Source organism: Bombus impatiens, unplaced genomic scaffold, assembly GCF_000188095.3.
Source record: "Bombus impatiens unplaced genomic scaffold, BIMP_2.2 scf_0027, whole genome shotgun sequence".
Classification (NCBI taxonomy): domain Eukaryota; kingdom Metazoa; phylum Arthropoda; class Insecta; order Hymenoptera; family Apidae; genus Bombus; species Bombus impatiens.
In genome coordinates, this window is record NT_176446.1 from 434,940 (window position 1) to 461,592 (window position 26,653).

At 39.0% G+C, this 26,653-nt stretch overlaps 1 protein-coding gene across 1 annotated transcript in view; it reads right to left on the bottom strand.

Moving 5' to 3' along the window:
• Positions 1–745: 745 nt before the first annotated feature.
• LOC100743962 overlaps positions 746–26,653 on the bottom strand; it is a 73,158-nt gene continuing 47,250 nt past the window's right edge. The window contains exons 5-9 of the mRNA XM_003484955.4: positions 6,777–6,944; positions 6,313–6,518; positions 5,094–5,256; positions 4,731–4,916; positions 746–4,416 (exon numbers count right to left, since the gene is read on the bottom strand). Of these exons, the coding sequence (XP_003485003.1) occupies positions 4,213–4,416; positions 4,731–4,916; positions 5,094–5,256; positions 6,313–6,518; positions 6,777–6,944 (927 nt within the window). The 3' untranslated portion in view covers positions 746–4,212. The remainder of the gene's footprint in view (positions 4,417–4,730; positions 4,917–5,093; positions 5,257–6,312; positions 6,519–6,776; positions 6,945–26,653) is intronic.

Consider the following 26,653-nt stretch of genomic DNA (forward strand, 5'->3'; position numbering starts at 1 on the left):
CCATTTCGCGCGGTGTCATATTGGAAAGTGGAAGCAACTGCAGAGCTCGTCCAAAATTTAATATACAATAACGTGTTCTTGCTTCAAGATGATGAGAATCTGAATTTGTATCAATTGTTATTAACATTTAACATATATATTAATATAATAACAGTTATTAACATATTGCGGACAGAATTCTTATGTTTGTTCTAATTTTTCAGGCTGATCACAAAAATTCTCGTGTTTTCATCGTTGTCGTTTAAAAAGAAACTATCTAATTATACTCTGTATACAGCTAGTATTAAAATGACTAAAATGGTTCGTAGTATATTAATTTACAGTGATTTGTCATATTTCCATGTAAACAGAGAGATATGGAAATTTTCAGGAAAATTCGAATAGCATCCGGGTGCTGATAGAACGTGATACGTTCCTGAAGCAGTCGCACTCTGATGGTGAATTTTGAAACTAAGATTTGAAATTACATCATTTCGCGCGACGTCATAATGGGAAGAGGAAGCAACTGCCGGCAGCTCGTTGTAAATGTGAAAAATTTAACATACAACATCAGAATATTGGTTCAAAATGGTAAGAATCTTCATTTTGCTTTAAATTCGGTATTCCCAATTGCATCATTATACGTGATACAATCATGAATTGTATCATAAATAATATGAGCCGTAAATTGTATCATAAATAATATGATATATTTTATTAGTGAAATCGGAATGTTTGTCCGTGGTGTATTAATTAACTACGTTCGTTTATGGTTACAAGATTTATTACGTTTTCGTTATTTACACAAGTTCGTTGTAAGTTTTGGACAAGGGTCCAGAGAAACATTGCAGGACCTAGTGAAGAATCGCGTATCCTTACAAAAAGAACTCTATACAGGCAGTTTTTATCCCCAATGTCGCTATGAACCAATGCCACGAATACGACGAAACGATAACGCTCGTTTGTTATACCATTCGTCGAGTGCTTTCGATCCACGACGTTCTTTAACACTACCGATCGCTCGAAATTATTGCACTTTGTTACACATTTGTGAAACATCGCGACGAAGAATTTTCGATTATTTTTTCATAAAAGTTAGATATCTTACACGTAAGAACGTCGTATCTCCTAGATTTTATACAGCTTAGATAGTTCACAGTATTTTTGGACGAATTTTTGTTGGATGTCATGCTACATCTTCGCGCTATTCTAGACAAGGCTAGCTATACTTTAATCTTTTAGCTATACTTTTATATGATAGTAAATTTTCACTTTCCATCGTTTAACATAATTTTACGATAAAAATTCTTATTGTACGATGTTCCTGACCAAACTGAAGTTTATGAGCGATCGTAGGTGTACAGAGACAATCGTCGGAGCAAGCGGTTCCATGTAAATCGAATCAACATTTTTATACTTTTTTTTCTGTCCGTTTTCTTAATTTCTTGCGTATAGCTTATAGGTTACGAGTGTTACGTTTGCGTGTCCATTCTGTCTTTTCTTTCCCTCTGTTCTCTTTAAATGTAAATTTTACGATCTGTACCCACCACCACGTTGGACCCATTTACGCGACCGCGTAACTCTTTTTTTTTCCTCACAAATTAAAAACTAAGAAGAAAAGAACGCTCCGCGCGACTAATAAAACGGCGATACCCTCACTTCTTTTTCGATTCTTTTTCTTCCACAAAAAGTCACTAGATTCTCTACGACGAGATACGCTTGTCCATCGATTAGCTTTTGGTCGTAAAAGAATCGAAGAAACGACGAAGCAATTATACAGGGTACTTCCGATTTGAACGTAAATTACGTCATTCGTTAACAGATATTTTATCCTTATTTATTGTCTAGGTAACAGTCGGAAGTATCCCGTAAAAGAGGGCATCGTTATCGGAGCAGCACCTCGATTCAATGGAAACTAGTTTACGTTTAAGCGTTATAATGGATTATGCACTCGTTTATTGCCACACTCATGCGAATGTCCCGTGGTCATGGACACGAGGAGACGTTCCACTGGTTTATACGCTACCATTCAAAAGTATCTGGACATTTACTTGTATTTGATAAGATTCATTATAAAATTACGATAAGTAAATTTTATATTCGGTTGATGCGCATGAAATGTTTTTCCAAATAGCTGTAACTGTGCATATTTTCTTTACATAATTAATAAACATCATATTATTTAATCAGAGTAATTCGTACCTGTGAGAGAAGTTTACCAAATATTGGAACAATTAATATTTCAATATCGATAGTATATAAATAATCTTAAATATCGCAAATGAAAATGAAAAAATATTGTAATAATTTCCAGTGCCGTCTCTAATTATTACCTTGCTATTAGCCAGTTCGTGCAATTTGTTGCAATTTTTATATTGTTACTACGAGTCGACAAAAGTATCCAGATATTTATGAACGATAGCGTATCTCCTTCTTCTAACACCTTTTTAATCTTTGGTGTATACAGGACGATGTAGCGTGATTCTTTTCTCCTCGTTCCCGCGGCAACGGGACTTAATCTCACGAAACACCGTAGCACATAGTCGGAAGCACGTAATAACCGATGCATCCCATACAAGTTTACCGAGTTGCCTGTTCGAAGCAGCCTCGATTCGTTCGAATGCACAGAAACTTGTCTGTAATCGATTAGCCAGCAGCTGGTTAAGTGCTCGTGATTTGTTTATTGCTTGTCACGAGGAAATTATGTTCATTAAGATGATAGTCGAAGATTCTGTAAAGGAAGCAAACTGGTAACTAGAGTGTGGATTGTTATGCATTTACGAGGAGCTTGAAAGTGAAAAAATGGGTGAATTATTTGTCCATACTTGATAAGTTCATATAAACGAAGTTCTAATTGTATTTATAAAGAAGTAAGATAAATGGATTATACGTTGACATGATACGTTTTACATGAAAGTAATAACACTCAATCCATAATATTTAGCAAATGAAAATTTTCTCCTTGGCTTTCGTTTCTTTAGCGAAAGATAAATTTGCATAAAAATCCACAGTCTATTGGTAACTGATAGAACAAACTTAGAATTTGAAAATTTAAGTAACCGAGATTCAGGAGTCAAGGATTATCCCTTCGCCACAAAATTTAGGAAAAAGAAGAAGGAATAAAAAGACCGTGACTATAAATATTGAGAAAGAATTGTCATAGATGCGGATAAGAAATATGCAATACTTGGCTAGGAAATCGGGATAGGAGGAAAAGAAGGACGGTAGTTAAAAATCACTGGGGCGTTTGATTCGCTTAAGAAGTATCTCTGGCGACTTCACCTTAAACGCTAGAGTGAGTCGTTCTGCGCTGATGATTAAGTTAAATTGCCAGGATAATGGAGACAGAGAGAATATTCATATGGTGCGCCTTCTGTTTTTAGTGCGGCTGCTAGGTTAGCTAGGACAGCGTATACCGGACTAGTATACAATATGTATATAATATAATATAATATAATAATAATATAATATAATATAATATAATATAATATAATAATAATAATAATATAACGTATATATTAAAGTTAATCCTAAGGATTTCGTGTCGATTCGTCTCAAGTTGTCTCTGGCTAGGCTAGGATTTCTCTAAAACTGCTCAGGTTCTAACACGTGCTTCTTATGAACAATTTTACAATTGGGGGAATTTCGAAAGGGCAGTTGTTGGGACGAGTTATCAAACGGATGGCAAGAAACGTATCTGAATAAAATACGCAGGAATTTCTTGATTCAGGAGGTACACCGCCCTAACAATTTGAACAAACCGAACCTTATATTGTACTTCTCTTGAAGGTTTTAGGTAGTTTCTAAATTCTTTTCCGAAATTCACAAACGAAGTTAGAGAGGAAATTATTAGGAAAAAATTTGGAGTTTTCACTTTGTATCGTAATTATCCAAAGAAGATTCTTAGAATTAGCCTATTTTTGAACATTTTTAAGGTGGTGCACCCTCTCTTAATCGAGCACATTCGACCACGTGTTCGGACCTATAGGGTTCTGAGCTATATCTTCAAAGAAGCAACAATAGCATCGGCAGTTGAGCAAAATCTCGTTTAATCCATCTAAATTCTCTACACCTCGATGCACCGAGGCTAACGTAGAACCGATATAATTGGAAAAATTTCCGTCTCGACATTAGTATCGATTGGCCGCTCGTTTCACTACCATATAGCTAAAGTTTTTCGTTCTTTCATTCGAATCACCTCGTTTGTTCGAGGATATCGAGGTTCGGACGAACTTAGCTGCTGTGACTATATGCAGTGTTCGTGTAAGGTCCGCTGTAGATGGACGAGCCCGTCGTCGAGATGCTCTTGTGTCGTCTCTTGGCCAGCAGTGCTAGAATGGCCGCGACTACCACCAGCATGAGGATCAGACCCGCGATCGCGATGCCGATGGCGAAGCTCCTCTGCGAAATGCAGATGTTGTCGGGATCGTCGATAGTCTGCAAATTATATAAGCCGAGTTCCTCAGGATCAGAAAATGGGTAAATTGTTGTCTCCTTCGATTCGAAACTTCTTCTAAATTTTCTACGAACTAACATTTATACTACTACACGTTTCTATCGCGTTTTGATTTCAATTTTTTAGCAGATTCCTCCGAACATCCTGTCTAATGTATTAAAAATTGCTTCACTGTGTTTTCCTTGATAATTTATATTTCCGTCTCACACGTCTTACGAACGAAAGCTACGAAGTTACGTATGTTTCTGAATTTTACCAGGAAATGGTAACGGACAGGAATACCAATGCGACTAACCCTTTCTCTGAAGACGTCGTCGGTAAAGTCTGACTTGGAGCCAACGTCCGAGGCTTCGTTCACGTATAGTCCGCTATAAACTTCGATGGTAGCTGGCGTTCCTCCGTCCAGGCCTTCGACACCTTTCACTGCGTTGTCGTCGGCAGTGTCCCTGCGACGTCTGGATACCAAATTACACGCCGGTGGCTGCAACAGTGGAATATCGATGATTTCTTTTGGATTTTCTCCAAATGATTCCTCGTAGGATCTTCTTTCTAACCAACTTGTTACAATTACATAGTTCATCCCAATCTTTCTAAACGATCTTTCAACAACTACGAGGAAGAGAATTTCTATGAGGAAGAAAGGTAGAATTTTGATTACCGTGTTGCTGCATCCTCCACCGTGTTTTACACATAGTCTGACGTTGCATTGGTAGTAGACACTGGCTGTGTAGGGGAATTTATGCGCCTGGAAGTTCACCCTTGCCTCCGTCTTATCTTCGTTATACGTGAATTGTCCCATGATCTCACCGTCGACTGGGCAACTGTAATAGCAACACAGTTTTTGTATATAAATGTGCTAAATCTGAAAATACTTTTAATTGCAATAATTGATAATTATATATACTTAGTCTGTCGAGTATGACGGATTTGATCGTTTAAACTGAGAACATATAAAGTCTTAAAAGAGAGGAAACATTGTGCCGAGAAGAACGAATCAAATCGAGAAGTGTTTTCTGGTAATAAACCTCAGAAAAACAGGTGTTGCGTCAGAACTTTGAAATTATATGAATAATTTGCTATCAGAAATTTCTAACATATACTTTTCTCTGCTTATATAATCTTTGCAGAGGCTGTTCTTTCGAGATCGATCAATATGAAAATAGAGAAGGCGAATACTAGGAATATTCTGCAATTGCACGAACAAATCAAGAGGGAAAGTGTGCGTGCAACCTGTTGGTTGGATCAGCTGATTTGCTTATGAAAAGAAGTCAGTGAACCGGCCCGCTTTATACCCTGAATTCCGACCCTTGAATAATTCATACGATGCTCTGACGCGAACAATTTATTTGTACCGGTCGAAGAAATATTCTTACGTCCGCTATCCTGTCTATTATTAAACGTCTCCGCGGATGGAATAAATATGAAAAACGAAGTAAAATGGAAGAGAGAATTTTTGTTTGGTTTGATTCATCGATGGGTAAATGTGAATCGTTGGACAAAGATATATTAGTCACCGTTTCTTTTCAATGTTCAGCATCCAAAGGAAGTTGATTTAATTCGTCATTTTATAACAAAGGACCACAGTTATTGAAGACTGAATTGCATACTCATAAGAATCTATACATTCGATCTTTCTGATGAATTAAACATCTGAAGGATGAAACCCATGCGGTTTGATCATTCTCACAAGAACCTGTATACCTAAATTATATATAATTGTTTCACGTTGTTGTAATTCGTCAGAACGTTAGTTCTTCAAAAAAGGCATCTCTTGTAAACCTTATACATTTCGAATCATCGAAACATATGTATATCGTATACTCTTAAATATTATATTTATCATTTACATTTGGCAAAGATATGCAAGACAAAATTACCCCTCGTCATTTATGAGTCTCTGCTCTCCCCATCCTAAGCCGTCGCGCACCAGGCAGTCGGAGATCTTCAGCCCGAACATTTCCTGTTTGTCGATGCTAATGACCAAGGTCAAAGGGTCCCCGATCTTCACGTTTTCCGCCACTTGATGCCTCGTTGGATCTCCGTTGAAGATCTTCATCGTGCATCCTGGCATAGGAGCTGTTGCCTGTCGAGAGACGTAAAACGCAATTTATTATTCATCTGCGGAACGTTTCCCGATCTTTCACGATTGCTCGATACTTTTTTGCTCGGTGAAGAGAAAAAGCTTCTCCTGACTCGTCTTTCGCTAAATTAGAAAATAGGCTCATCCTGAATGCCGTAATCATGTTTGACGTTGATGTAACTCGGGTTTAGGGCTTGTAGCAATAATTGAATGAACATGTCTCATTGATCGTAGGATTTCAAAGGAAAATGGCATCGTTACCTGAAGCGGTAGAGACTGCAGCATGGCCACGTGGGTTTGATCGTTCGTTACTACTTTGTCTCGTGTTTGGTATCGGCATCTCACGTGAAAACCTCTGCCCTGGTTCGTGATCAACTTCAGGTGCGGCTGCACCACTATAGTGTTGAAGTACTCGATACCACCGTCGTCCTATAACAAAGTTTCGACAATTTTTTTTTATTACTCAGCCTTATGAATACCATCATCATTAAATTATACAATATGATTCCAAATTTGGTAGTCTTTGATTTTACCAAGAGTACAATTTTTCTCATCAAACTAGCTTAGTCTACCTCTGCTCCTAGCCTTGATTACTCTCCAAGATCACTGTCCAACCACTCCAAATTAAATATCGTTCCAAATTTGGTCGCTAGAGTGTAGATAATTATATAAATTCATGTTTTTATGAATATTATTAAAAAAAGAAAACCTAATTAGAGATTTTATATATCTTATATGTTTCTGTTTATTATACGTATTCCATATGCACTCTTGCATCTCCAAATTTTTCATAAATACGTAAAACCATTTACGTACCAACGAAATACGTAAAACGTAAAACTATTTATCATTGGTAAATTTCAACGTTTTCTAATCCTTCAAACTGACTTGATCCACTTTTGATCCTAGCTTAAACTACTTGTCAAAACCACTTTGAACCAAAGCGCCTCCTTTATGGCAACAAACACATGAGGTAAATCGAGTAAAATTACAGCGATGTTTATCTGTGTCCCCGTTTCTACGCTGTACCATTATACTACGATCGTCTGGTTAGTTGTTCAAACAAGCTTGGCAAAAACGCGGTGCGTATAGGCGGGTTTCGGTGCCGGCTGTTGCAATTCTCTCGTTTACGAGCGTTTCGGTGACGCTGATCACGTTCCCCACGACTTTCAGTCCTCTGAGCAATCCGTCTGTCCTTGCACCCTGCTAGCAAAAACCGGACCATTCTCGCTCCTCGCCTTCTCTCTTCGCTGATTCCTTCGTCTCGTTCGTTTATACCGCCGAGAAAGGAGCGGCTCCGTCATTTCTTCCCTCGGCCACGTCCACTTTGCTTTGCCAGGCCAGCTCGTTTCCCTTTCGTGCACCGCCGACCAAGTGAAATTGATTATTTATTAGTTTTCTCGATACTCTCTCGGTTGATTCACGTTTCATTCAAAGGCTCTCGCTGAAGCATATTTGAAGATTCACACTCGCTGACGAAAGTACTCTTAATGGTCTTATCAGGACAGTTATCAAATTAGTTTCAAAACTGGACAAATTTTAACCATTTTATCGATTGTTTCCATCGCTTCCTTTAAATTTTACACAGACTTTTGCCTGGAGTATGGGTGTAAGTCTCCATTGGCGAAGTTGCCAGTTTCTAACATCGTAAAGATGGGATTATTTTTAAGTGAATTTTTTAAACTTCAGGCTCCTTCGTTCGTATTTTGTTTGATCCTTGGGCTACAGGAGGCCGCTAAGCAAACATGTAATCGCAGCTACAACGCCCACAGATAATTGTCCCTGTTCTCGAAGAACGATCATCATGGTCGTTTGATTACACTTATTGTCCGTCGTTGTAGCAGGAAGCTTTGATTGCGAATTACTCTCATTAGCGGCGATTATCGTTTGCATTAATGGTAATGATCCGGCAGTGCATGAATGCGCCAAAAGGAGTTAATCGACGTGCAAAATTAAATGGCTACTAGTAGTGACGGATTATAAAGGATACAGGAAAGGTTTGGAATAAAAGGAACAGCCTACACAGCCTTACGAAAGTATTTGGTACATATTGTGTGTATTATATATATATTTTGAAATTTCATTAGCATTGTTATAAGATTCGACTGTTACGATTATGTTGGTGCAATTTAAAACAAGTCTGCAAATATATATAAAAATTGCAAGATACCAGTTTACGTATATTTAAAACATTTACGATGGCTATTCATGCTTTGCGTTAACTTTTTACTAAATATATGTTTGAAGTAGATTTTGTTTCGTAACTTGTATATGCTTGTTTGGATTGGTTTCAAATTTAATCGATAGAATCACGATAATGTTTCATTCCAGAGTCCATAGACATTCCATAGACATAACATATTCACAAAAAATTTCTGTGCCAAGTGTCTAAACAGTTTCGTGTTCCGCTGTACATATAAAATATTTATGAAATATTTTTACTTTACCAGTCTCGTTGCTTCTCAGACTCATCTTGGAACATCAACAAGGAGAATTTATTACGAGGTTATTACGAAGATTTGATCGTGGAAGAAAATATTCTGGAAGAATGACGTATATTGTGGTTTACACCGCCGAGGAGATACCTCGTGCTTCCGAGCCGCATTGTAAATCAAGAACCACGACCTTGACAGGATCTTCCAAGCAACTCGGAGTCGTGATTGTCGTTGTCGACGCAGTATCATTATCGTCATTAACGTATTAACACACCTCGAATTAATTGTCCTTTTCTCGTCCTATCTTCTCCTTGCAGGATTATTAAACCGTTAACAAAGTGTAATAAAAATGTGCGGATATCACGACAACAGAACGGATTAAGTGAGTTGAAAAAAAAAGAGGATGATCATATCTTGTGGAGAGTATTAAACTTAATCGAGGGATCCAATTAATTCTCATAATCATAGGTAACGAATATCTATGATAACATCTGGACTATATTTTATAAAATGTGCCAGTTTCCACAAACCTGAATTGGTAATCGGAGAAGTTATCTTGAATTCCTAAAGCAGTCGATTAAAATGTTAATGGATTTTAATAATGGAAGAATACTTTCTATTTATTGAAAGGAAAATGAGTATTTAGTGGTATAATTGTATTTATTTTATACGATAAGTTAATGATGGAATCATCAGGAAACATTCCTTTCCAAACATTCCTCAAGATCAGTTTCTAGATCATTTCCCTTGCCTCGAACGCAGAAACAAAGCGAAAGAAACAGGGAACACGAGATTCCTTTCAAAGATCGATTTCTAGATTCATTAACGTAGATCTCGAAGATACAGTATCAGAAACAAAAAAATTCGCTAATCTTTTTAAATCACATCCAAACAAATATTTTCAAAGATTCCTAAAGATCAGTTCCAAATCATCCGACCTACTTTGAACCAGAAAACAAAGCGATCGAAACATAAAACACAAGAATCCCTTCGGAGATCAATTTCTAGATCCTGTAACTCGCATGAAAGCCAAAATAGAGTGGCAGAAACGGAAAATACGGGAATTCTTTCAAAGACCAGTTGCCAAATCATCTAACTTGCGTTTTACGCTGAAACCCGAAGCAACAAAGGCTGGATATGCACGAATCCTTTCAACGACATCAAAAACACACTTGGACTGCCATATCCGCCTTTCCCCGCGAAGTTGAGCACTTTCTGTGCCACGGAGAGAGGCGAACGTGTACGGTGCGGAGGCTGGGCGAAAATTCTCAAGGTACACCGTGTATATCGAGCAGGCAACGACCTTCGACGAAGCTCGGCGTCCGACCTCAGCAAGGATACTCGCAATCTGCAGTGCATCGGCCCGAGCCTCGTCAGATCGCTGACTTTACGTTTCACACCTACCTAGCAACGAAGGGGTATCGCATTTATGGCCAGGACAGAACCGATCCTGGACCCCTTCGTGTACTCTATTTACAGTCATGACCATGATTTCTTCGCGGTATTCATGTACACCACACCCTAAAGCCAGCCTCACCGTGTGTTGTCACACGATCCTTAGTTGGATCTAACTCAGTCGGATGAAAGTAAAAAGACTCGGATAGATCGTTTTTTAGTATTGTATTTCTTCTCCTGGTGGAGACCACCCTGGTGAACGCGTTGCATTTTTACAATTTCGTATTCCCTCACGTACATTTTTCTATGATTCACCTCGACCGCGATCTTGATGATTCGTATTATCCGCATGGGAAATTCCGGATGCTCGGTTACCTTCAATTCAGTTTTTTCGCCTGTGTTTCTTTTTTTACGGCTTGTAGATGCGGTTTCATAGATGTAAATAGACTCTTCGAAGTCTCAGTTCATTGGTTCTTGGCAAGTATAATTATATAATCGATTATAATTATGCAAGTACATATACCTTTTATATATATATATATATATATTAAGTACATATACCATTTATTATATATACATATACAGCGGAAAATTTTGAAGATCAACGCAGTCGTTCGATGGTGTAACACCATGTAAGCTTAGATATCTATTATCATAAATTGTGAGGTTTATTATCGAAGGTCAATGCTTATGCAACGTATCTATAGTCGAGTAGTTACATCTACGTGCTTATTGCGTGAATGAGCTCATAACGATCTTCAATTAATCCCGATCCTCGTTACGTAACTGCTTACCGCTATTGATCTTCGTCTCTATTAGTAGTTTTATCGAAGATTTCTTCCTTCATAAATTTCTTTTATAGTTATCCTTGCCTGAAGGCTATTCAAAAATTCCTTGAGTCTCAAAATTCAATCTCGAAGTTTGAATAATAAAACTTGTCGTATATTATGAGGTACCATTAGTCTTTAACGAAATAACGAAAGAATGGGGAAATATTCCATAATAATTCATGCATAAATGAAGATCCATCAAAGGAAGATATCAAAAGGAGAAAATCATTCGAATGATCCAGTGACGAAGCGGATAAAACAAGCAACAAAATAACCCGCAGAAATGAAATAATATACACACGCTATCGAGGAGTACGAATTTATATTCTCTTAGAAAAAGCAATGGTCATCGAGTTATCGACGCAAGTACACGATATATTATTATTTCATTGTATATCACGTCACCGACAACGAGTCAAATAGTCTGTTTCCATATGCAGATCGCTTAAAAATTGTTCATAATCGAACTTAGCGTATTACTTAACTCAGGCAAATTACTTAACTCGACTCGAATATTCTTCTGATTCAAATAACCCTACTTTGTTCTATGTGCGTAAGAAATTACCGATTCTATCGTGAATAGTCAAACAGATGCAGGTACAAAGATAATATTTACTCTGAACGTAAAGCGTGAAGAGTTGAGAGTAGAATACGGGCATTCTCTCACGAAAGGATCACGGAAGAGCCATCAATTAGTGGCCGACGAAAGAAGTCTGTCGAAAGAACCTAACATATATGACTCGGTGTGGCCTTTAGTCTCCTCACAATTCGTTTCAGGCGGTTGGCGAACATCCTGGAGGAGGATGTTGAAGTTTTCGAGGTCGCCGATGTGAGGAGCCCACCTACACGAACGAGTCTCCTGCCAGGCTAGAGGAATCGCACGTTTATACACGAGCACGTACGAGCGAGAAGAGAAGGGTCTGCTTGCGTGTGCATGCCTTTAGAAGATAGGGACGGAAGAAGGATACTGGAGGGCCGGAGATGGATGAAAACGAAAAGGAAAAGGAACGAAACAAAGGAGAAGCCGAGAGGATCTTTGGAACGAACGTGGTCACGGACTGCCGATGCCTTTGCACAAACACCCATGATGGACGTGTAACGTGTGCTGTACACGAGAATTGATGCTAATAGTCGGGGTTAGAGATTATTTTGCACGAGTCTTGTGCTATTATTTCGGCATCGTTTTACTTATTCCGCAATCTCCACGATATCCGATACTTTGATTGGCGACAGGTTGAAAGGAATTTTGCTACTCGTGGAAGGGTCAGAGAATTCATTATCGTCTTAGAGAAACTTTAACTATAATATGGTTATTTCTTCTACGCTTTATGGACTCCAATGGTAACTATTTCATGGTAATAGGAAATGAGATTAGATATGCCCTCATTTTCGCATCGTTTTACGTATTGCTGAATCTCAAAGACATTCGGTATTTTGATAGGTGACAGGTTGTAAATGGAATGATCGAAATTTTGCTACTCATCGAAAAGCTAGGAATAATTTGTTAATTTTATTATTAGAGAAATTTCAACTATTGGCTTGTTGAATCTCGAGAAGATTCAATACTTTGACGAATGACAAACAGGTTCAAGAGGAATTCTGCTATTCATGGGAAGCTTCGTTCGAAACCGCTACGAGATTTCTTCGCTTCAGGGAAACTCGCGTTATGGATAACTCTTCGTCTAGATTTTCCGTACTTCGGTAACATCAAAGTTAACTATTTTACGGCAGCAGGAAGCCTAGTTAGATCCATCTTCTTTGCTGGCAGCACCCACTTTGACCATCGTAAAACACGCAGAGCCATGGTATCGCGAATCCAAACGCACGGATCGACCCAAAGTCGGAATTTATTATAAAGTACCGTTGCACCGATCATACATCGTTCCGCTTCTAGCATAGAAGATGAAGCATTGTTCTCTCGTTACGTGCTCTAACGGTTCAAAAATTCTTCAAAACTATCCTCCTAGTATACCGTTGGTTTATCGCGAGACAAGGCCTCGGCCAAGTGACGAGGCAATAGGAATGACAAGAGCTGAGTTCCATCGTCGCGATGCTGGATGAGAAGTTATCAGACCGCAAGGCATCCACGGCATTCCCTTCTTGCACAGTCACGTATATCTATCGGATATTGCATCGATTTCCTCGATGATCTTTCTGTTCACTCAACTACAATCCCTTTTCTTCATGTAACTCCATAAGTTCCCTACAATTTGCCCTGACGGACACTCGGGAAATTGTGTTTTAGTTAAGGATAACGCGAGAGAGGATGCTGCTACTTTCATTGGAGTAGCATAACCACTTACAGAATTTCACTTTTTTAACTGGAATATATATTAATAAATTGTTCCTGGCTGTTCAAATTATTACTAGATAGATATATTTATAAGCGATCACGTACTGGCTCGTGAAAGTATCTGAATATTTTTAATAACATATAGAACAACGATATAAAGAAAATAAAAATATATACAATATATAAAAAATAATATTTTCAGATTGGTTTCACATTTTACCAATATAGCCATGGGAGTCGGGCTCGTTATAGTGCTAATGAAATTTCAAAATGTTTTATATTACCTATAATGCGCATACGTCAAAGATTTTTGGTTCTAATTCGATGGTCTAAGATCATCGCATCTGGAAAGAAACAATCAAGAAACGAATTTTTCGATTGAATTATTTGCATTTAGAAATCTAATTTCATCTTGATTGGAATTTTGAATGATAATTTCCATAGAAAACGTGACGATCGGGCAGAAAGATTAATGGAATTGTTGTTAGCTGCACGAAGTCAAAGTTTAAGCGAATCATTAAACGTCTATTTCCGCGTGATCGACCACCCAACGCGAGAATCTGAAACCGAGCATGCTAAAAGATGTTTTGCGTGTGAAACCGCGGAGGTGTTTCGAAGACACGCATATCTGATATTCTCAGATTGCTTCCTGGATTATTATCCTCTAAGAAATCATAGAATCAGTATGATTTAGTTCATTCATATGCAGGCTCGATAAAATGCTGCTTGGTATTTTAAATTTGCAACAACGAACACGTTTCTCGTACGGGAAGTCGCTCAGATGTTAAATTATCGTAATATCAATCTTTGTGATAGGCTGATATACCCATACACTGATACTAATTATTATTATAATTTTAAGACACTGTCTATCATAAGTATAATAAAATAACTGAACGTTTTTGAATTCTTTTATGGCGTAATTAACATGGTTAGGAACAAAATATGAAACCGTATTGGGAAATAATTTAATCTTCTTTTACAGAGGTCATCTTTCGGCCACTATGAAATTTTTCAAACAAATGGCATTCGTCCCAGCTATTGGAAGATAGAACGCTACATTCTTCCAACCTTCTATTTTTTTCAAACTAATTTCAAGTTTGGATAAACCTCCTCGTCAGCCTCGAGGCTATTCGTCCAGGAAATTTCAAAATTTTTAAAAGGTTCCGATCTTCTCAGACTTTGTGGCTAATAACAGGTTTCGCTATGTAATTTGAAAGAAGTATAACGCAAGGAATTTTTGATCACGTGAAACCTTGTAACCGAGGATTATCATTATTATCTTGTCTGTCATGGTTGGTACAATCCCGATAAGAAAATTCGTTATCGGAGCTATGGGAAGGCATAGCATGTTTATTACACCGAGAGGTTCAGGATGCGTATAGCTCTTGGCCCCTGGCACGAAAGGGCCGCCGGTAGCCAGGGGTTTTATGCAAACGAACTATCAGCTGATTCATCACCACCGCCTCTTAATTATTACTATTAACGTTCCTATGACTTTCTCACCTGCGGTAGTTTCAATACCTTCCTAGCAATATTTATCGCGCACTATACCTGCAATTAGAATAATTTTATAGCAGCCAGGTTGATAGGTGCTGTACCGAGGGAAAATACAAAGAGGAAGGTTGCAAGTATTCATGGTCGTGAAGATTACAGTAAAAAAGATAAAATTTATGTAAGAAGCCAGTGGTTTGAAGATTAACAATTGGCCTTTTCCCCTTTAATCTATGCGCTGTACTATGTTGCAACCGATGCATATTAATGACGCGTATAAAACACGAATGTTCTTCCACGGTTTCCGTTATCCATTTGATTCTCTGCCAAGTTGGCAGATTTCTTTCGCTGCGATTAAAGGAACTCGCCGAGTAAAGCGGCTACTTTATAAATATTGGAACATACTCGTAAGAAAAAGGTAATGAGTTTTCTTAAATTATCAGGGAAGAAGTTGGACCGATCGAAATGTCGGGTTCATACAAAATGACTATTAAAAGCATATGATAAAAGATGGGAGAAACTGCTTGTACGTCGGGCGACACTCTACCTAGACCAGGGCACACATCGCGGGCAAGATGGGAACTAGATATGTCCGTTCATCCTTACTGCGTACTCTCAATAGTCTCAAGGACCCATTATAAATCTCAGGAATTTGTTAGTTAGGGTCTTTATTGTTACTACCGGAAAGTTAGTTCTCTCGCGTATGATGCTTCCCACTAGCAACTCTCTCTCGGGGGCGGTTAGCACCCTTCCTCGCCAACCAACCTAGAAAATTAACCGATTGACAGCGAAGTATTTCCCTCACTCTCCCAATGAAACCTTGTCCTTGACGAATCAGCTCTTTCTTGTGGATTAGACCCACCCACGACTAGCTTTCCTCCGACACAGCATCGTCACTTTACTTCACTTATTTTTCATCGTTAGAATAGTCAACGTGTCATTACCGGGTTTCTATCCTTAAAACGATCGCTTATTTAACTTGTACATAACCATCAGCGTAATTATCTTCTTTTCAAGATTGTTGGAATAAACATTAATTTATACCTGTTAATTCAGTGGCGTCGATTATCCAATCGTAAGGGGAATTTACCACTGCCGTTGGCGTGTTATCTCGCGAACGGTCGAAAAAACACTGCTTGCAAAGATTAAAAAAGAATAACGAGTTCGTAGTATTGTAATCGAAATTTTATTCAAAGAAATTTGGAGTACATTAGATGGAATACTGCAGTTAAAATTTGAATCTGTATCTGAATTTGATTTACAGAATCATTTCGAGAACTATCAATGTAATAAGAGAATTCTAATAATATAAATTAATATCGAGATTGGTCGAAACGAGTTATCGATGGACGTGGCAAACGTAGAAACTTTGGTTGTACTTAATTGATGAGATTACTGTAACATTAGATATATAAGTTTTACATAGCCAAAAATTTCAAATGGGATAATAATTCTTGAAGGTTTTAATCGTTCCTGATGATCATTCACGTGAATTTAATTTGTTGCGAGTGTCCGCTTACTTATGAATGGGGATATGCGCTTTTCCGAGGGTGTCAAGAGCTTCGCGTAAAGTCAGCAGCAACACGGCGAGATTGCATGCCAGGAGAATGCACGCGAGCATGCACACGTAAACACCGGAGCGATGATTCTTGTCAGAGATTTATATTCACCCACAACGGCGGATATTAATTCCGTCCCTAACCCACGGCAGATTCTTATTAGCCGGAATTTACGTAACATCCACGAGAAGTTGTTATTTCCGTGGTTCGTTCCTTCGATTAGCCACCAGGAAGCTGTTCGGTATCCTTGGAATGCACGTGGGTGTGACTGATGCACGCGAATTTCAACCCGCGAAGGTTGTGCTTGATTCGACAGATAAAAGAGAAATATTTTTGTACAAATCCTTGACTAAGCACATCGAAGTGCTTGTCGACGCAGAGTAATTGTTACTGAATACATAGTACAGCAGAGAAGTCTCAGGCTATCTACGATAGTAATTTCCTAATGGCAATAAATTATAGTTTTAGGAAGTGTTCCTGCGTGATACTATACGGAAACGAGTTTTTAAATGTTTCTTTCGGTAGTTTCCTCCGACCTGCGAACTTTTTAGAAATATTTCAATAAATAATGTGCTGGTTTACAAAATATTACACTCAAAAGATGTGGTAACCATAGCAAAAATCTGCTCGGCTGTATCAGAACACTTGTTATATATTTGCTTGAAAAGTGAAAGACGTCAAGTCACAAATACTTATACCTTTTGTAAATAATTCTTCATTAAAATATTTATGTCGATACATGCCATAACACGTATCAAACGCGCATTAATCACACCACTTTCATCTTGATAGCAATCAAGCAGCCTCAACTTTTTTACGCCTTCTTCGGTGTTGGAAAAGCAATGGCAAGTGGCCAGGATAGATCGATAAAATGGGAATTATCTGGAGATTCATCTGCGGACGTATGCAAATGGTCGAGTAGCGCATCCTCTGTGGGATTCGCCCTGCCCGTGGGCTACTTTGTCTACTTATTACGATATATCTAGCAGGCTGGAGCATTTCTCGGGTTCGACGTCCGGTCAGTTCAGGCTGCGACTGCAGCTGCAGCTGCACCGGCGTCTACGACTCCACCACGTCTTACGCCACGCGCTACGAACTGTAATCCTTGTAAACACGATCTTCGTTGCTCTCCAGCTGACTGGATTCCCTTGACTGTGTTCGTTCAACGCTCACGAACATTTCCTGTTCACTCTTCTCTCTTTGCTAGCCTCCTTGGACTATGCTGATTTTTGATCATTCGAATCAGACAACATCCTCCGATCGTGATCTTTGATTTATTGCTTGAGTAACTACGTCTCTTTCTCGATTAATCGTTACGTGTCTTGTATCCTCTTTTTTATATTTTTTTTTTGCGACGAAACCCATCATCTTCTTCGATTTAAGAAGATTTATCGTTAGTGACGTGTAGTGATCATTAAACGCCTTGTCTTTCACTCTTTCATCAACGTCTTTTGCCTTTCACGTTGATAAACTCCATATTGAAAAGTACAAAAAAACGATGATGTTCATGAACAGCCATCATCAATATAATTGATATTTGACAAACACTTTTGTAATCTCTGTGAAACATGTATTTGCACGAAACATCTTCTAACTTTTGCCTATATTTTCAGACCTTTTTCAAACTGTACCAATATAATCGTGATCGTCAGATCTCGTCGCAGTGCTAATGTGTTCATTCTAATGAAATTTTGTGTTAGAAAAGTGTTAGATTTGTATCTACAAATGTTCGAATACTTTCGTGACTTCGTATACATGTCACTCAAAAGATCTCTCAATTTTTTAGACTGGTACCAAGTCTCGAATTTGTTCTAGCGTTAATAATTTCTTGAAGAAAGATGCATAGAAGCTGAATAGAAAAAAATGTTTGATCGAGAGGGTTGAGATATGGGAATGCGTCCATCTATCAAGTCAATGGAACTACAGTTGCGGTTCTGTCAGATGGTTACCTGCCATAAATAATTCTGACGCGGTTTACGTTACTTGCCAAACCAATAAAATGTATGTAACATACATAAAGACGTACGAAGATGCGTAAAGGATTCGTAATGCGTCGAGTATACTCGTCGAGCATTTGCTAGACGAGAGGAATATCTGTTTAGGAACCAATTTATCATCTATATGGCAAAGTTCATGAAAATACGAAATTTTTGCGCTGACAAATAAGTCAGTGCAGGCCATTCGAGCTAAGGAAATGCGGATTTTGTTAATACCTACTAATCCGCTTACCTTGGTTGCCAATAAAATGTATGTTTTTTCTTTATTTATTACAATTTACAATCAATTCTCGCATTGAGGATTTTCAGTAATTTTTTCTGGCGCAGTGACATGGCTAATTATTTATAATAAGATAATACTTATTATAGACAAGTATAATTCACAAGTAAGTATTATAAATAAGTAAATATTATTTATTTTAGATAACTAATTGAATCTAGCGCTTAGATCTAGCGGGTAGTGTCTCTTCAGCCTGCGGATCTGGTCCGACGTATCAAGTAGTCCAGCAATTAGGGGGTTTCGATGTTTGTTGACTCTTTTGCTATATCTGTCGCTATATTTTGCTATTTCCTCTTTGACTGTTGGTATCTTGATACCAGGGTGCATTTATAATGGATCTTAACGTTTTCGATTGCAAGCGTTCAAGTATTTCAATGTTGGAATTACTTGCTGTTCCCCATAGTTGGATTCCGTAGGTCCAGACAGGTTTTATTACGGTCTTATAGAGGGTAATTTTATTCTGTGTGTTTAGTTTGGATCGTCGGCCAGTGGGGCAATAGAATTTTTCGAGTTTGTCCTTTAGTTGCTTCGTTAATAAAATGCGTGTAAAATACATAAAGACGTACGTAAAGATACGTAAAGATTCGTTATCGAGTCTGTAGCCGATGATGTCATGCTGCGTATTCATGTTGGACGATGAAGGGAGCCACGTAGGACGCGTGATAAAATTCCTTTTGTCAATATTTGCTATTCATCCCGACCGTGGATCTTTGTTGCATTAGAAACAGTCATTCATAGACGCCATGTGAAAAAGATGGATGTTTACCATGCAGTTTCGAGCGACGAATGCCGTTTACACGACAAGAATTTTTGTATTCCCCACGCGTGTAAATTATGCGGTTATTTCGTTATTTTTGGCTGTATTTTATCGATAATTGCATCTCTTAACAGGTCTCTTACGATTATGGACTTATCGTGGAAAAAATAATTTCTTGCGCGATAAGCATCTCGCGATACTCGTTTCTTTAAACCTGAAATAATGATAAGGCTAGGAGGAATCTTTGCACCGGAAACGGAGTTGATCTCTAGGATGGAAACTGGTGCATCGATATCACGATCCATTTCTTTAGCCCCAATAATTGTAGTTTTCTTTTCTCATTGCATCCGAGGGAAATTCCGCGTGTTACGAGTAAATGAGGGTCTTAAAGGAAGAATGGTAGTGCAAGTAACAGAACTTGTAATTTAAATCCTTTCTTATAGATGTGTATACGTAGATAGATAGATATTATAGATAGCCATAAAAGCTTGGAAATTCAAAACAAAATCCTGCGGATAATTACATGTCGTTTCTCGTATTTATCTTGAAGAAGAAAAATTACCTCGTACCATTTTTCTACTGAGTAAATCAATTGCTAGATACAGTACAGAGATTAGATATCGAAGGAAACAATGTGGTTTTGAAATGGCGAAAAATTCGATTGGAAGGAAGCTAAACGAAATTAATCGATTACGTCGAGTCGCGTAACTCGAACGGCAATTTCCAAAAGTGTGTCAATGAAATTCCAAGTGTGTCTGTGGAACGCGTAACAATGCAGAGTAACATAATGCGCTGCGTACGTGACACCTGCAATGACATAAAAGCGTGTTGGAAAACACGGCCAGATCATCCGTGTGGTTCTTTATCGTCTCTTACGTAACGCGTACTAGCCTCTGCCCCTGTGACGCAGGCTGCCTCGTTCAATAAAGATTATTTATTTGTGCTTGCCTGGCACCTTGACACCTGATTAACTTGCAAAATATTTTATCATATTGTAGTATCGTGGACAAATGGCCTAAGAAATATCGGGTGAACCATAAACAATACCCCGAAAAAACCTAAGTGCTCTTAGATGAAGAGGGCCTGGGAACTTCAATGGGCCGGGCGACCCATCAATGCGTTGTCGGTCCTTCAGTCGAATAGTTAGGCAGACAAAAATTAACGGGCAGTCGTTATTTGGGAGTCGTTACCGGCGGATCGTTACCTGAAGGGTCGAGTTGTGAAAAGTCGAGTTAGGAGAGTCATGAGAGTCGTGAGTGGAGAGTCGAGTTGTGAGGAGTCGAGTTGTGAGGAATCAAGAGCTAAGTTGTAAATATGTTGTGAGTTGTGAATTATCCATTCGGCCTTCTTAGTTATAGCACATTACCGTATTTAGTTCACGTTAAATAACCATCGTTTCCTGTTTAATGGATTACCGTTGTAAATAGATCTATCTATCGATAAACTTATCACATAGGACAGAAATTATTGGAAATCCTAATTTCTAATATTTCTGAAAAAATAAAAATCCTATGATATTTGGAAAAATTCAAATTCACGTGTCGAACGGTTCAACTAGACGGTGAAACGCTGTTATATGAAGGAAAACATGGAATAAAAATTGGAAAGTCTGTATTAGTCTGTAGTCAACGATCCAATGAAATTCCTGCCAATTTATTACTGAATTTCACGCGAAGAATTTTTCTTATTTATTTTCCACCGGTAAAGCGAACTTTTTCGGTTGATTCTCAGAAGTAAAAGTATATTTTTGCGCGAGGTGAGTCATTTTCAGAATCTGTGGGCACAAGGTTGTATCCTTGTCACCTGGGCGGCAGAGTATTAATTCTAATCAGTAGGTGAAAGTCGAAATGTTTGCTGGTGTAGGCGAGACAGGCCAAAACAGGTATTCTGTCGTGGGTGGATATCGCTTAAAAAGCAATCGCGATTCTGACCTCCCTTCGTGGCCTTGGACCTCGCCTTTTCTGAGAAATCGAGTTCTCCCCCTGGCGACTAAAGTATCCTTCGGTCCGGAGGACCAGCTTCTTTCTAACAATTCCTTTTTTTCCCCTTTCGTTTCTCCGTATCGAATGGCAGGGTGGAACATTTCAGAGCCTTCTCAAACAACAGTATATTTTAGTATTCAGAAGAAGAGAAATTCACAATATAGTGAAACAAATACGATAAAGAAGACTTATCATTGAATAAAAATCGTCCGATGTTATGGAATTTTAATTATAGACGTTCCTCGCTCGAATGTTTCTGATGACGAAACTGTTGTTTTGTAAGGATTTCACAATCATTGGTTTTTTGACGCAACTAACTAAAGGCTAAACGTATATTTGCTCTCAGTTTTGTTATAAAATTTGAAATACGTTGAAGAAAAATTTGAGACGCGCGAGTGTCTTACGTGTATTATCTGTAAAATCTATAAAAATAGAAGTGTTTGCTATGAAACGGTGAGAAACCAGATTCCCTTGCCCTTGATTCTCTTCTCTCTTCTTTTTTCATACCAATTCCCTTGGTATCTAGCGGAAGCTGTAGTATCCTGATCAAGAGAGGAAATAGTTTCTGATTAGCGTACGTTCGCATGATTTAAGAAGAGTAAAGAAAAAACTATAACTTGAAATCAAGGAACCGGATCCTTGGAATAATTATCCAACCATAGGAAAGTTCTCGGGCTTGTCGGTGAGATTAATCGCGTGTAGAGTTTCCGGGAGATAGATACGATCTTGTACCGCGATATTCTTCCTTCGGATGCTGTACCTGATCGTACCGAGCATCTTCTTTTTAAGAAGAAAGCACCGTGAGTGTAAAACGCGGAAGGTGAAGGGTAAATACGAGACAGGTTAACGAAGAAAACGAAGAAAATAAGGGCAAGGTAGAGAAGAATTTTCTCTCTTTCTCTGTTGGTAGAAGAGCGAGTTAATGACTCCAGAACGCCGAGAAGTGATTTCAACGTTGTCGCTAGGCCTGCTTTCTTCTCGTTCGTCCAGTCTCCTTCATTTTCTTTCTTTAATATCCTGTCTCGTACGATTCTGTTCCTCTCCACCGTGAACACGCCTCGTTTAATTTGCTCTAGAACGCGTCCAACTGCTTCACTTTTTAACCGAATACTTCATCCGTCTCGCTGCACATGAAAATACTGGAAAATTGAAAGGCACGTAAGAAAAACCTTGTCGCTGTTTGTCTTTCTATTTAATGGCGTCTTTAATTCCTCTTGAATATCATCAAATGTTCATTGTGTTGCGCAATTTGTATGCGTGTGTCTGTAATTATATCGTAGAAGAATTAAATCTATTTTCATTAAACAAATACAGCGCGACTCGCCAAAGTAATTTGAATACCTATCATAAAATACTTTGGCGAGCATTTTACATTATACGAAACATTTTTTGTTTTTATTAGCGTCATAACGAGACACGACTATCCTGGTTGTATTGATAAAATTTGAAAGGAAATTGCAAGACATTTATTGTCTACCATGATATATTCTTCCCGCACCTTCAACAAATCCTATAACCTCATCCTGTTATAAAATCGGTGTCAGCAGATTGTATTTAATCGGACAACCGGAAATCCTTCAAAAATGAACCAATATACAGGTTCGTGTTATTCTTTTCTATTCGTAAATTGCTATGGTAGATTGCATTGAATCCCCTTGATTATAAGCTCCTTCTAACTTGCAACGAAGGACAGCCGAACGACACGTTGATTAAGATATACCTTGGTGATCAAGTTGGCAGGGATTTACGTTCGATTCTGTCCGACGAAGGACTCGTAAATCTAGATGGAATCCTCCCTCGTGATTATTCAGTGGCTCAATGTCCACAGGAAGTCGATCCACGGTACAACTGGTTACTTTCTATGAACAATCGTATAAAGAGTGGTACGATCGAGTTTAGAATATTTCCTATTCAAACATCGAATCGTGTCTTCGAGTTCTTCTATAAATGAAAGCCAAGTTTCATATTTACAGCGTTTCCTTCACCAGTTCTTTGAAACGATAAATTCAAACATCGTTTTACAATTTTTTCCACTCGACTTAAAGTCAGAAAAGTCTACGAGAACGAACTTATCGCGTTTGTCTTTCCTCATCTTCTATCTACCTTGGCTGTGAAAAAGAAATTTCTAAAACAGTCAACGCGTCAAATAAAGATGTCCAGAGCTTAAGAAACTCGCCTAAAGCCTAAAGCAAATGATTCTTGTGCAAAGTCTTGGTCGTTACGGTCGGAAGATAGAACCGCCGATCATTTCAGAGAAATTGGTTGATGCTTAGGGTTATCCAGATAATCGTGGTGCGACGACCTCCGGGTGTTCGGGGTCGTCGATACCTCGGCGCCAGCATTGTCCAGCGGATCAGGCTGTGGCGTCTCGTCGAGAGAGACTCGAGGGAAAGACAGTAGAAGGCTTCCTTGACGCGGAATAAAGATGGCGAGCCTCTTCAGCAAAAGAGGAGACGATGAGAGACCGGTCTCTGGGCGAAGTTGTGCAGTATCCTTGCCAGCGTTCCGAGCGTCCTCAGTCTGAAAAACTGGCCAGCAGATATGGCTGCTCGCCCTCAGTCAGAGGTCAACGAGGTTGGAGGACCTGTACTTTGATTCAATACCATAGCGACTCTTCTCTGTGTTTGTCAGTGGTTCTCACGGGCACGCCTTTTTTTCCATTCGCTCGTAATTAATTAATTGTTTCGAAGAATTGCAAAAACTTCTTTCTTCCTATGGGATGCATATATGGATGCGTGTACTATAAAAAGCTGCAAATTTCACTTGTCTCATGAAGGATAGTGATTCTCTTTGCTTTCTTACGAAGATTTTAATCTTGTTTCTGTATAAAAGATTCGACCAGCAGAGGGTGGATCGGTATTGTTTGATTCTTTATAAAAGCCAGGAACACGAGTTCACCGCAACCTGCAGGAATATTTCATGACAAGCTTCTCAGGCCGTAAGCGGACCGCGGTGCATTATTATTCGAAATGCACCGCAACTGGGATCATTTTTACGACAAAGGCCGTGTTTCGATGTCGGTAGTGGACGCGTTAACAAGCAGAGTACCAGTTTAACTCGAAAGGGTTTGAAATTGCGAACAATAGGCCATTTGACGAAGCATTCTGACCGAACGTCCTACCACCACCGGCGACCTGATCCACTCCACTGTGTGGGCAAGAAATATGCAGCTTCTTCTTCGACCCTAGAAGGCTTGCAGCCGCTGCATACGCTTGCCAGAGGTTCTCATCCCACCCCAAAAGGTCTTGCATTAACTCATTGTTTCCGCCAGAGAAAGAAAAAATTCCCTAACATGGTGCTTCATCCTCGGAGACCTGCGTTGAACGTGTCACGAACGTTTCTCTCGATCGAAATGATCGATCATGAACGCGAGAAGTCGTCCGTTCGCGATCGTTCTTTTTTTCTTCGGTCGATTATTCGCTGTAAAGCGAACTGATAACCGGAGGAGCGTGTCGAGGGCATCGAGAAAATATAACGGGTGACGTAACGGTGTTTCTATTAGGAGGGTAATACGGTGTAACAGAGAAGCTCTGCCCGGCATTAAAATTTCCCTGGTGTTTTTTTGTCGATCCGGCCTGGCCGCCATTATACCACTTAACTGCACGGCGTTGCCAGACGGCTGACCTTGAAGTCAATGGTACCACCGATTCACATGGGAGTCTGATTCCTAATTAACGAATTATGAATAATTTTACGCCTACGTTGTGCTGTTCGAAACGGTCGAGGTTGACGTCAGAATTTGTTTTTCGGAGTCTACAGACTTGTATTTTAAGGCTCGTATTTTAAGCTTTCCATAATCGCATACAAATTCGCCTGATTACAAGACGATATTTAATGGATTATTTTAGACGGAAGAAATTGTAAGTATTTGTTGATAACACGTTATATAACGGTTGTTACAACTGACGAACAGTTAGATAGAAATACATGGTCCGAGTATCGAGATATTCATCGATAGAAAGTCGGAGTGACGAGAGAGTAGTTGTCGTCTGTGTCAAAGGAAGGAAAGAAGAGGCGAACGGTTTCAGAAGAAGAAGTGAATGTCGACGATTAATTTTTACGTACCGAAGGTGCCTGGCAATTATGCATAATCGTGTGATGACCATCTTGCACCTCGAGGTACGTACAATCTTTCTCACGATGATACCACACAATGCACCAGAAAATCATCCCTTGGACGAAACAGCGAATTCTTCACATTCCTTGCAAACTCTCTGAAGACAGAAACTCTCTGTGTTGGAAAACAGAATTAAGGAAGATTGAAGAAAGAATGAGAAACTACTGGAATTTTAACGTCAGAAATAGCATTGGAAAACGATCTTCCTTCGCTTGACACGGCGAATCCTTTGCACCTTTCGCAGTCTGAACAATCTACATCGCGAACATCTTCGTCACGAAAAGATAAAAAGACTTAAAAAATTCCGTAGCTTTCGTTAAACAAACAATAGCGTCTCAAGGAGATTTCCATAGTTCACAATACTGTTCGAGCATTAAATCTCCTCTGATTAAGGACGCTCGTAAAACGGGAAGTCGATTGATAGACAAATTTGCGACGTTCTCGAGGTGCTGTACCCCGAAGGCTCGAGATCGACGAAGAAATAGGAGAGGACTGTCGTTTAGCAAGAAAGACTGGTGGTATAAAACTCGCGTGCAATTTATAAGCCGCGGGCTACGGATTTTACGATGTAATTGGGCCTGGAGCAGGGCAATGGTGTATTCCTCTTTGTGTAACCGGTGGTTACATGTAGCTACTAGAAAGATATTATACTCTTCAGCCGTGTTATCTACCGAGCAAGGGCAACATTTGCTCGGTTAATGTTGGTTACAGAAGGATGCGCCGCTTGCCACGTAGAAAACGAATTTATCTTGAACTTTTCCAATAAAAGCAGGCTTCACCGGGTTGTTTTTCATTCGAAATTATCAGTGGCGAAGGAAATAGCTGATCGAGACTTGGAACTGATAGTCGAAGAATTTAACGATATCCCTCTTCCTGGAAATGGTAGAATGTTGCAGAAATAAAACTATATTTATTTCTATGAATCATCCATCTTCAACGTCGTCTATCCGTTCAATAATCAGCTACCTGTATCGTTTCCTGTACTCGAGATACGCTTAT